Below are 12,426 nucleotides of genomic sequence, written 5' to 3' on the forward strand. Positions count from 1 at the left end.
CAACACATCTCTTTTTTTCCTGTCTTTGCTTCGGTGCATGGAGATATCCTACTGTACGCGGAAAAGCATTGTGGTTATTTATAAACAAATGTGCACCAATGAATCAGGTTCTGCTCTTAGCACTGCAGACTGACAATCCGGCATACCTGACACTCACTGATTTAACGTAGACATAAGATGCTGCCACATCTTTACTACCCTGTCACCGCTTTGAACGATGGGAAACCCAAACTGCCTGTAACATTAAGCACACCACTACAGGCTGACTGTCCTCGAACGCTTTCCAATCCCACAGAGATTTACGAGCAGAACCAGATCCATTAATCCATTGTTGATTTGCTGTGGCTGCCCTGCAGGGTTTTTGGGATCAGATATCATACAGTGCTGAAACTCACGCCGCCGCGCAGCAGGGTAGACTGTAACACCCTGACCGGTGCTGAAAAACGCTGCACCAGGCATTAGGAAATTAGCCAGTGTTTTTTTCTAGTTTCACATTTGAAATTCCTGCATGTCTATCGCCGGTCTGATTCACACGCACATGCTGGCAGATATATGAACTCCTGACAGAAAACACTGTCGCTTACATTAAAAATGACAACAAAAACCAGGGTGACGATCCATAGAGGGCTCCGTACGAGTGAATTAGAGCTAGTACACAATGTGATAATGACCCCGGCTGCAGGGAAATCTCATCAGCTCCCTGCAATCAATTTAACAGTGTTTACAAAGCCACAGGCTGAGGTTTGTGCTTGGGGACAGAGCAGTGGTCACCTGGTGCTCTACTAGATCCCCCTGCTAAGCTGGCCTCTCCTGGGTAAACCTCCACAAAGCCCCCTCATGTCTGACACCACCAGGTCCTTCAAATACTGCTCTCAGACAGAGGATTAGGTAATCTCACCATGATACTGTCTTTTTCTCTATTTCTATCACTTTCTCTTCCTCATTGTCACCCTTTCCTCTACCCCTTGCATTCTCATACCTTACATCCTCCCTCTCCCTCACTCTCTCTCTCTATATATCTCTCTCTCTCTCCCTCTCTCTCTCTCTCCCTCTCCGGCCTGTTGAAGTGCTTGTACTACTCAGGGCACATCTATCCTCAGGGGTCCTTACATTCTTAAGTGCCTCCAGAAAAGGTTAGTTGGCAGGTAATTGTCCAGCTGTGGTCGGGCTTATCTTAATTGTGGGTGCTTCAGTGCAAGCTACACTTCCTTTTGATGAAGAGACTTACAGTATGAGGAGGACAGAGACAGGAGGAGGGGATAAGAAAAGGATTTCTCATTTTGAAAGTGCATTTGATATTTTTTTCCCCTTTGGTTGTTTGTACTTTGCAGCCAGAGATGAACACTTTGTAATTTGAAAATATTAAAAAAAAAAAGGTTTTGGATATGACCTCATATTTTTAGGTACATATTTTTCGTGTTGTTGTGTCTTTTCTGTGCATCACTGGATGGTTTCCATTATAACAAGCTCCATATTTGTTTTTGCACATGTATGGAAGAAAAAGCAATACTGACCTTACGACGGCCAAATGACTAGCACTTCGGCCATTCTAAATCTATACTTCTATTAGCCATCTGATCATGTGTGTGTGTGCGTGTGTGTCGATAAGAAGCTTTAGGGGGGTTAGTGTTTGCATTGCCCCAGTCAAAGGTCATGACTGACCAATAAAATATTTCCAGAGTGCCATCAATAACTCCGACATGCAGACTAATACAGTATGGGATTGCGGGTAGGGGGAGGAAGCCTGCTGTGCTTGCTCTGAGCAGAATGGATGAACGAGAGGCCAAAAGGTTATTGGACAGACTCCGGCCCCCTGCCCCTGCACCCTCTCATATGTGCATTTGATAGCGACAGGGGCAATTATAAAGGTATACTTCAGACAGGTCAAATGGGAGAGGGCAAAGTGCAGAACCTTTAAAGCACTGGCCAGAGTCAAAGGTTAGGGTGGACATAGGACATCGTAGCATGCTGCTGGGCAAGGGGGTAATGGAATCAGGGCTATAAAGACACAGACTGATGAGCAGGATAAAACAGATCTTATCATCTCTTCATTTATGTAACACTGTCATAGACAAAGAAAATTACACAAGCCACTCCTGATCAAAATCTAAAATTACGGCATCAAGTGGCGCCTGACAACAGAGCGGTGTGCATGTGTGTGTTTAAACACTGTTTGTTGTCTGAGGAACTATCAGGCTCCGCAACTATTAAATATGAATAGGACAAGGTCAGGGAAGGTCATGGCATGCATTTAGCACCAGTGACCAATGCCAAACGTAAAGGTCAAAGTGGAATTGCCTGAGTCGGAGCAATACAACGCTTGCCCGTCCACATTTATGCATCCCATCGGCAGTGATTTATGGAGGGAGATAAGCGCACGGATGGGAAGAAAACACTCTCTTTCTCCTATCCCGTCAGACTCGGTAAATACACTACTCACTCATATCAATCACCGTGTCACAGTGAATCGCCACTGTATGCTTCCTGCTTAGATTAAAAACTGCCTTTGTCTTGCTCTGCTTTCTCCCTCCAGCTCTGGGGAGCACACTGGCGGCATTGTTGCTATTTCACAAGCTCCGTATTAGCATTTCAAACCGCTGTGGTACAAAAGTAGTGAGTATGTTCAAAGTCAGTGGTATGCTTTAGTTACATGCCATCCTTCATGGAAAGATTCCATACCGTATCAATCATACACTATGGATGTCAGGTCCTCAATAGATCTCTAAGATGCTGAGGAGAAAATGGTATGCTTTTTAAAAAAAAAAAATGCTGTTCTCTGACAAAATGCTTTTTTCATATAATATTCCCCCACTTCTGTTTATTTCTAGGCCCTGTAGAGACTGTGCTGTGCTATTTCATTCTCTTTTAATGGGTTTTCATGCATTTGGTTTGCATTAGAAAGAGAGAAAAAGAAACCGTCTCCACGCTGTTACTTTGATCAGAATACAGGGCATTTAAAAGAGTGCAGGTTGGAGCAGGTTTTATGCTTATAAAACACATCACTGCTGATTACAATCAATTCCCCGTCCCCTGTCCTCTGCAGGACAACATTCCTGTTCTGCAGCCAGACGGCCTGTTAGGCATTTTGCAGAAGCAGCCGCTCTGGGGGTGCCTTGACTGGGGCCAGCGATTAACTCTATATCGATGCTTTCAGAATTTTGTAGGCCTCTTGAACACAAACATGTTCCTCATGTCCCTTTGGCTCTTTAAATGTAAAAACCAGCCTGTAACTGGTGCACCACAGCTTTCGCAAACTACCCCCAAGTGGTTCAGAAACCAGCCAGAGAAAAAGTCCAAAAAGAAAAAATGCTTTTGAACTGCCGGCCAAAGCGGAAACATGGTCTAGTAAGTTGCCTTTTTAACCTGAACCATAAAGACCAATTTTTCCTTTCCTCCAATAGTAATAAATATGCTCCTTTCCTTTATTACTCGTATTATGTTTTCCATGGTGAGATCAAAGGGCGATAATGCGTGACACCATAGGCACCAGTGTATATCGCCTGACACTTTCTGTTTAGTTTTCCATCAGTCTGCATACAACTTCAATATGACAAAAAAACTCTCTTTAACACCAGAAAAAAGCAGCGGTAGCAAAAGTATAGAATGTTCCTCCTCTGGAAGTCATATCAATTTCACTGCATCGACTGTAGAGGTCAGCTTTGAGGATTAGATTCTCACCATTTTAATACCAGCGATGACATTTCCCTACACACCGGCCGTTACGGTGCCTACCCCTCCCCTCCCCGTGCGAACAACAGTTCTAAAAGGCCGTTTATATACGGGACAAGTTCTGTGCGATGTGTCACATTCATCTCTATTTCCCATTCACCACGGGGCATTTGAACCACATCAGAATCTATTACCACCATGCAGATTCAGCCCCCGCTGACAATACAAATCATGATAAGATGGAGCAGTGACTCCATAAACACCCCTCGCTTGTATATCACATCATATGAGCTGGGCCGGATAGGAGATCCTACCTGTGATCTATGTGGTCGTCTATTTATATGGATGGACTAAAGATATCATTACATCTCTGTCCGTCTTTAACCTGTGTCTGTTACTACCCCATTCAAACAATAGATATAAATAGTGGTGTGTGTATGTATGTGTGTGTGCGTTTAACCGCGGGAGCATCCATCACTCAGCAGTAGGAGTTCCAAATCAGTCGCTTGTGAGGAGAGATTTATGCTGTAATGCATCAAATCAACAGACCTTTACAGTAAAATATGATTTTATCAATAGGCGTGAATCAATAGTGCATGCAAGACGTTGTGTAATTATTACAGGGGTCTGTATCAATAAAACTGTCACGCATGACCTCCCGCCAAAGGCTACGGAGCTGGGAGTCACAGACAGTCGAAGAAAGGTTTGCGTCGCGTCCCTGAGATGTTTGATTACCTGTACATAAGGTCACGTCTTTGATGTACCATAACTTATCAGGATGTCTCGGCCGAGACGAGACTCAGGCACGGAAAGTTTTGACAGCAGCGACTACCGCCGCTGCATAGCAACATATTTAAACCTTTTACGCGTGTGATGCATTTTACTGACCGATAAATACTTCCAGGTCTGTTTAAAAACCGCCATTGTTGGTGAATTGCGTTTCCTCGCACCTCTGCCGACATTAGAGAATATAAATGATAGAGATGCGGATGACTGTCTTTACTGGAGTGAGGATCATTTGTCCTGAAGCAAGACAATCTCAGAGTGGAAGAGAGACTGTCAAAGAGAGCTTTGTATTACACTGTAGTGGGAAACTCTCCGCATTAACACACACACACAGTCACATACACACACATACAGTACACCAGAGAGAGAGCGTGAGGCAGGGACCAATGAAGCAGTTTATATCGGGATTTTGTTTCACAGCCACGGCCTCCTGGGAGAGAGGGGTCTGCCAATAACACTTAAGAGACAGAGCAGGAAAAGTAAGTGCTTTTATTACAGCTCATCACTCATGTAATTTCTGGCAGCATTTGTGATTACAGATCAAGTGATTGACTAACTACACATTCGGCGGCTGAGTTATGAACCGGGTGCCTACCATTCCAGCCCCGGCAGATTCTCCGTGTCAGCTGTAACTCATCCTCTCCCAGGGTGCTAAATCAAAGAGCACACTGTGGCCGGAAGAGTTAAATAATAACTTGAGCTTTATTGTAAATCTGTCAGAAATTAAACCTGCACGGACGTCGTCTTGGCCCTGATGTTGTACTGCACGGGGTGAAGAGGCTGGATGAAAGGGGATCAATAGAGGCCCTGATGGAGGTATTGATGGATGACAGGTGAGGTGGGTGTGTATGCACACGCGTATGTGTGTGTAAGGGGCGGGGGATTGAATCACCCTGGGGTTAGGTGGAGAGCGCGGCTCAGGGTGTTTAATCGACAGGTCTCACCTTGAATCGATCGGCAGGAGTCTCGCAGGGCAAAAACGTGATACACACAATCAACACTTACTCACACACTCCAAAACAAACCATAGGGAGTGTAACAGACAGTGGGGTGGGGTGCTGGCGGATGTCTCTATGCCATTAGTACTGCATGCCTGTATATAGTCAGTGTTGGGTTTGATTCTCACAAAAGCCAATCGAAGAGTCATTTTATAAAGCACTTATATTGTTTTACTTATCACTCGCCCAGAGCTGCAGCTCATTTTAAATACCTCATCTGATAGTGGCCTTTTTAAAACTGGGATCAAAGTCATTAATAGCTTTAACGTCCAACTGAAATTACAACTACGCTGATGAACAAAAACTGGAGCGACAACATATCGGCTCAATATTGCAACATAACTCATAACTTATTGGTGCTACTGTAGTGACAACTTCATACATTGATTCATTCGTCTAAAATCACTGCATAAAGTGATAAAATATTAATAATTACAACATTCCTAGAGGTATTAATCTGAGCCCACCCACCTGATTTATCGTCGCCCCATTTTATTGACCGATATTGGATATTTTTTTACTCCAATTTACCCCAAAAAATCTGGTATCAAGGTTTAATTCAAGGCTTTGGTATGAAAGGTATTAAAGTTCACCCAAAAAAGAACATTTTGTAATTTCCTACACACCCCCATGTAGATTAAAAGTATTGCAGGCCATAAAAAACAAAAAAAAACAAAACATAACATGGCTCCATACAGCTTATCAAGCACAATTAGAGTCTGTGGAAGCCATCTTTTAAAATCCAAAATCTTCACTGTTGCTGCAAAGGTTAAAGAGTTAGAGTGCACACTGTCTGAAGTTGGTTTAGTGTGGGATCTCTGGGCTTTCGGCAACTTGGATTAGGTTAGAAGAGCTGAACCCCCCACCCCCAGCTGCAATGCTGTTTTACTGTGACGCTCCAGAAGTGTTTTGTGGACTTTTCTCACCTCCATAAATTCACACGTTATGGACAATTTGTTAGATGTAGATTATGAAAAAAAACATCACATTTATAATGAAACCCTGACAAGAGGAATTACCATGTGGTTGTGGTACAGCCACATGGTACGAGGCTAATGAAGGACCTCTCTCAGAAACATAAAACAAACTAAACAGAGCAAAGACACAGAGAGGAGTAGACTCAATGGAGGCTCTGTTTCCTGTAATGATTCTACTTTATTTTGAGAAACCTCATCATATAGTATTATCTCACACTCAAAAGAGCCACAGCGTCATACATATGTGACTCAGACCGCGGAGACGGGCAGCCATGAAAAACACTCCACCGTGAAATGTCTTACAAGATCTGAGAGGGCGCTTTGTCTTTAATAAACAACACGCTGTAAGTATTAATCAAAATGAAGTAGTACGTACAGTAAAAAACTCTCTACTCTCTGGGGGGCTGTTTGAATGTGGTGATTCGAGGACTCTGCAACTCCAACATGTGACAAAAGTCTAAAGCTTTTAGATGAGGTCAAGGTTCGGGAGTGTCGTTGAATGAGATGGTTTGAAAGAGGAGCACACTTGCCAAATCTCTGTATGGGGTAAAGTGAAGGCCATTAATGCTGATCTGAAGTACGTTTTGGAGAGCTCTTACATAGGAAAATACTCAGTTTGCCAATCACCTTGGAGCCAAAAAGTATTCAGCTTTATACGTGGTCTCCAAAAAAGCATTATCAAGTAGATAATAGAGTGCACACTCTCTTGCCACAGCCAGTTTTGTTAACTGTTGGTTATGAATGTGATAAACATATTTTTATTAAAATCGCTAACCTAACCTGAAACAAAAGCGGTAAATATACGCATTTAAAAGTTCAATCATGAGATAAATCCCAACTGGATTCTTATAGATTCTTCCGAGAAGTGCCAAAGGAAGAAACCACTCTTCTGTGTGTGGGAGAGTACCTGAAGGGTTCAGAAGAGGAACGAGACAGGGAAAGAGAGGTTTCAACTGGTGTACCCCGGTGGAAGGTAGGGGAGGACTGAACTTTCTGATCAGGGCTCACATGTGGAGAAGAGTTATAAATCGGAGACTTGAGGCCAGAGTGTAGTCCGATTCTTGACCGGTGACAAGAGGCTGCTCTCTGAGCCACAGGGGGTCTGGGCTTTGGCCTGGTCCTCGGATTCTCCAAAATGCTGCAGTCACTTCCAGACTTTTGGACCAATTTGGTTAAATGCGTAGATTTCTCCTGAAGAGACAAAAATAATGAAAAGATGTGAAAACATCCCAATTGTTCCAGAGAATTAGTTTACTTTTAATTCCAATGTTAACTGCTTACTCTTTGTAATTTACTGTTCCTGCAGCAGTCCACTACTGAAGTCACACCTCAAGCCTTCCAACCAATTAATGTATACTTGCTTCTTTAATCTCAGGGAAAGTGATTCAAATGCTTCCTTTCAAAGTACAAAACCACTTAGATCTTGTGACCATGTTGTAGAATGGACATTCATAGTGGGTTTAACAAATACGAGGTTGGGGGCCAGCAGCCCTGTGACGTCACCATGTCATCCCAGTATTTCCCTTCACTCTCTTCTGGTCAGCTATCTAATACAAGCAAAACTTAAGTTTGGATTGCAGGTTAAGAAAAGTTAACCCGGATGTGTGTTTGTCTTTGAAGATAAATTCACACTGCTAATGGAAAAGACGCTACCACATAGATCTTTTTTTTGTGATAATCACATTAACACTCACCTTTCGAGCCTCAGCTGAAACTCCGCTATGTGCTTGTCCTGTCAGCAGACGGGGCAAGGTGCTGGACGTGGGCCTGCACTGCTCGGACCTAGGCAAAAGATGCAACGTGGTGAAGACGATGTCCCTGCTTCCTGTGCTTCTGCATGGCTCTTTCCTCAGCTCCCACGGCCCTGCTGCCCTGCAACCCTCCCTCACTTCCCCCTGGTTGGATTTGATTGATGAGTGTCCATTTCCCCTCCTGTCCATCCCCATCGCAGATCTGACTATGGCAAATGCTGAATCATGTAACGCTCCATCTCCCTCGTCTTTGCTTGCTCTTTCTTCTTCGTCTGCACGCTCACATCCTTCAACTTTTTCCTGCTTCCCAGGGCCTTCTGGTCTCCCAAGATCTTGGATCAGCTTGTGACGAACCTGCCTGGAGTCCTGTGAGGAGGATACACAGTCTATTTAGATTGTTACTATTGTAAATTAAATAGGAAACACTTGAAAGGAAGTATTCTTCACTGTGATTTACTCAAGTTGTACATTTCCAAGTAGTAATGCATACATTACTGTAGAGTCACAGTAATGTATTTTGGATTATAACTAGACATTACGTGATTACATTATAGTTATTGATCCCAGTGACACTTTGACAATTTAGAGTGACTCCAAGGAACTTTAAATCTTTATTCTAGCGGCTCCTTTTAACAAAAGGTTATAGGTCATTTATAATCATCAGAGGAATCACAAGACTGTTTTATAAACTCTTCAAAATTCCTCATGGTCACTTTAAGGTTTGACCTCCTTGTGGTCTTGCAGGGAGTTTGATGGAGGGCTGATATTAGTTCCCTGTCCGGGGCGTGTTAGTGTTGTGCAGGTGGTGAAGTTGTAGGGAGGTGGTTAGCCCTTTACCAAAAGAGGAGAAATGTGCCTCTTGCTGGAATCTCTTTTGGCACAAGACCAAGAAATGTTCCTCCTGGAAACTCGAAATGTGTTGCCATATTTATTTTGTGTGTTCCTCTTTGGCTTGCCCATGTTGGCCACAGTTAAGCCAAATGAGCTGGGTATCTTGGCGTTGGATAGTGTGTTAAACAGTAAAAAGGGGATAAATTACGGAACTGTAAGTGAAAAGCTAAATTAATATAACCAGTAATGTATTTAGTAACTTCTGTCCTTGAGTATTTACTTAAGTAATGTAATTATTACTATTTACTTGCTCAACACTGGACTTGATGCAGTCAATGTCTGAAAATGTCTGAAAAAATGTTAAAATAAATCCGCGCCTAAAGTACAGATTTCTGTTTGGTATTTCCAGTTGTGGTGTATACAGTAGATGAATATGTGTGTGCGTGTGTGCGGAGGTGAGAGAACTGCCCTGGTAAGGTTGCCTTCATCAGTGCACAGTATAATTCTAATTGGCTTTATTAGGGGGCTTAAATCTAATACCAGCTCTGTGCGCTGCCTGAGGCTGTGTGTGTGTGTCTGGCGCGCGCTTGTGTGTGTGCGCACCTCTGTTTGATGTTTACGACTCACCAAATCTCTCTCAGAATGTTTTTATATGTAACAGACATAAGTAGATGGACTAACACATCCCTATTACAGTAATAAAACTACATTCCCTCCTGTGCTTCAGCCTGGTGCACCGCATTTCTCCAGTCAAAGCCCCAGTCAATAGGCAAAATACAGCATTTAGAGGTTCAAGTCCAATGAAGCAGCAGCACTGCAGCAACAGATGTAATGGTACAGACTTGAGGCAAGAGAAAAAGCTGCATGAAACTGCACCGCAACATTTGACCCCATTTAAAAACTTGATACCAATTAGAGAGTTCTGGTTGTAAATAATTTAAGAGATCTCTCTCACTGAACACACACAAATAATTTTACGGGCATGCACCCATGTATGCATGAACGTGCGTGTGCATCCGCACAACCTCACATTTTAACCTCTGAACATGTGCGCACACTCTCGTGCACACGCAGACACACATACATGCGCACACATAGACTCCACCATGCTCTGGAAACAGACTTCTTAATGAAGCCTTCCCCAAGTGAAAGTGGAGCAGAAATACATACTGGCCCATTTCTGCCTTGAGTTCAGCCTCCTCTCCTTGCTCACCCTCTCTCTCTCGCTCCCTCACCTTCTGCACATCATTTGTTTTATTCATGTTTCGTTGTCTTTCTCTGTTGTCTCAATGAGTTAAATCACAACCCCTAATTTATGGCTACAGGCAAAGACAATTCTACAAACAAACTGGCTGATGAGAGGGGCTGACTGAAAACATACGCGCCGAGCGGTGTGTGTAAATCTTAAAATGTCTGTTGCTGTCTTTTTATCTATGGTTATTTACATAAGAAATGACAACGTGCGTAAAAGAATGGCTGTGATGCAAAATGAAAAAAGGCGGTGCACCAGGGGAGAGGGGGGAGAGAGACATGGGGGAGAGAGAGAAAGGGAGAGAGAGAGTAAATCCAGTGACACTGAGTGGGGAGCACTCAGGTGTGGTGAGAGGATTATACAAAACCCTGAGTATGAATGACAGTAAACACCTGAATGACAGAGAGATGGGGAGGGGCGGGAGCTTGCGTGTGCCAGTGTGTGTGTGTGTGCATGTGCGTGTGTGTGTGTGGGGCGCTCTGGGTGATAGTTTAGCGGTTCTCACTTATACTCTGAGAGGTGAGTGAATATATTCACCACTTAATGCTTGAGGGCTGCGCTGTTTACTCAAGTGCAACTTGTTAAATTGTACCGTTCATTACTGATATGTTGATTTACAGCATACATAAAGAAAGTGAAACAATGAATGAAAGAGGATTTGAGAGGCAAACAACGGGTGCGTGGGAATGAGGATGTCAACACGGCAGGCGGGGAGTGTGGAAGAGGAAGATATCAATCAGGAGCGATTCGCTGCAAGAGTTGAGTTAGCGAGTGAGTTACAGATTGAGCTATACAGTGTAACAGTAAGTTAATAAAAGGGCTATGGAGAAGGAAAGACGAGGCATGTTTATCTTACTTGCACTGTGTTTTCTTTCTCTGTGCGCTCTGTCAGTAGGGGATTGCCGACAGGGTCTCTGAAGTGAGCTTCGGTTTCGGGGTGAGCACATTCTCTGTTCTCCTCCCTGCTCCCTGAAACACAAACACACCTCTCTCAGAACCTCCAATCATCAATTTGTCCTTTTGTCATCGCGTCTAAACCAATCTTAAGCTCATGGTTCTCTATTTCATGGCTTTTCATTTGCCGCATAGTGTTATTAAAACATCATTTAGAGCGAGGGAGTGTGTTGACTTCCAGCGCTCAAGGCATGTCAGACTTCTTATTCAATCACCGTATGCTGCTTTATCAATACAACCCTGCTGATGTTTCTTTACTTGCATGGTTGAATTGGATTAAAAGCTACTTTTTTTTTTTGCAAGCTATTAGCAGGAGTGCCAACACGTTCACCCCCCTCTTGCGGAAAGCCCAAATGTGTTTTTAACCTTTGGCTTAAGGTTCAATTCAGACGAGAGCAATGCATGTGGATTCCTAGATCTGCTCTTAGCGAAATCCCTCACCTCTGGAGCTATATGACTGTACAGCGCTGACTCTACATGAAGCGTGACCCCGTTTCCCCCATGGCGACCCCCTCCTTCCCCTCACAGCCTTGGAAGATAGAGGAGCACAGGGGAAACGCATGCCAAGGCAGTAGACACTTTTAAGCAAAGATTAAAGGTTTTTCTTTTTAATCAGTCATTTGGCAGCGATGTTAGCATTTCACCCTGGTGCGGCTAAGGATCAATTTTTAATGCTGCTGTGCAGAGAGCAGACAGGGTGATTGGCAAGAGAGAAGCTATTTACAAAGGATCTATTTACAAATTTCCATAGAAATATGCAGAGGGCACAATTGACATCTCTTACAGAATTTCAAATGAGCCCTCTCCCTTTTTTCACTTCGTCACGAGGCACGACCTCCGTGAGCCCCCGATGATCACTGCTCTGTGTGTGAGTGTATGAGTGCGTGTGTGCCTGTGTTCGCTCACATGCGCCTCACATGTAAGAATAATAAAGGAATCTCCACCTCTTCCCTGTGTTGCATTGTGTTACATTTCTCCATGTTGTGCTGCCAGGGGCTGGGTAACTAGGTCAATCAACCCTGGTGTAAACACATCATAAGAACCTGCCAAGAACATGCTAATGACAATGACTCTTTTTAAATATATATCACCCCACTATTTCCACTCTCCTATGCCACAAAAAGCTTTCTATAATGTTTGCAGTTCAACTCCTTGATGGATGTCAGGGAAGAAACATTTTGGTAGGTCAGCTAGCCATACATACTGGA

General features: G+C 43.6%; 1 protein-coding gene across 1 annotated transcript in view; it reads right to left on the bottom strand.

Moving 5' to 3' along the window:
- Positions 1–6,216: 6,216 nt before the first annotated feature.
- Positions 6,217–12,426, bottom strand: part of LOC115581217 (RCC1 domain-containing protein RUG3, mitochondrial-like) — a 300,274-nt gene continuing 294,064 nt past the window's right edge. Inside the window, exons 13-15 of the mRNA XM_030416122.1 lie at positions 11,121–11,233; positions 8,125–8,547; positions 6,217–7,621 (exon numbers count right to left, since the gene is read on the bottom strand). Of these exons, the coding sequence (XP_030271982.1) occupies positions 7,277–7,621; positions 8,125–8,547; positions 11,121–11,233 (881 nt within the window). The 3' untranslated portion in view covers positions 6,217–7,276. The remainder of the gene's footprint in view (positions 7,622–8,124; positions 8,548–11,120; positions 11,234–12,426) is intronic.

This window comes from Sparus aurata, chromosome 5, assembly GCF_900880675.1.
Source record: "Sparus aurata chromosome 5, fSpaAur1.1, whole genome shotgun sequence".
In the NCBI taxonomy this organism is placed as follows: domain Eukaryota; kingdom Metazoa; phylum Chordata; class Actinopteri; order Spariformes; family Sparidae; genus Sparus; species Sparus aurata.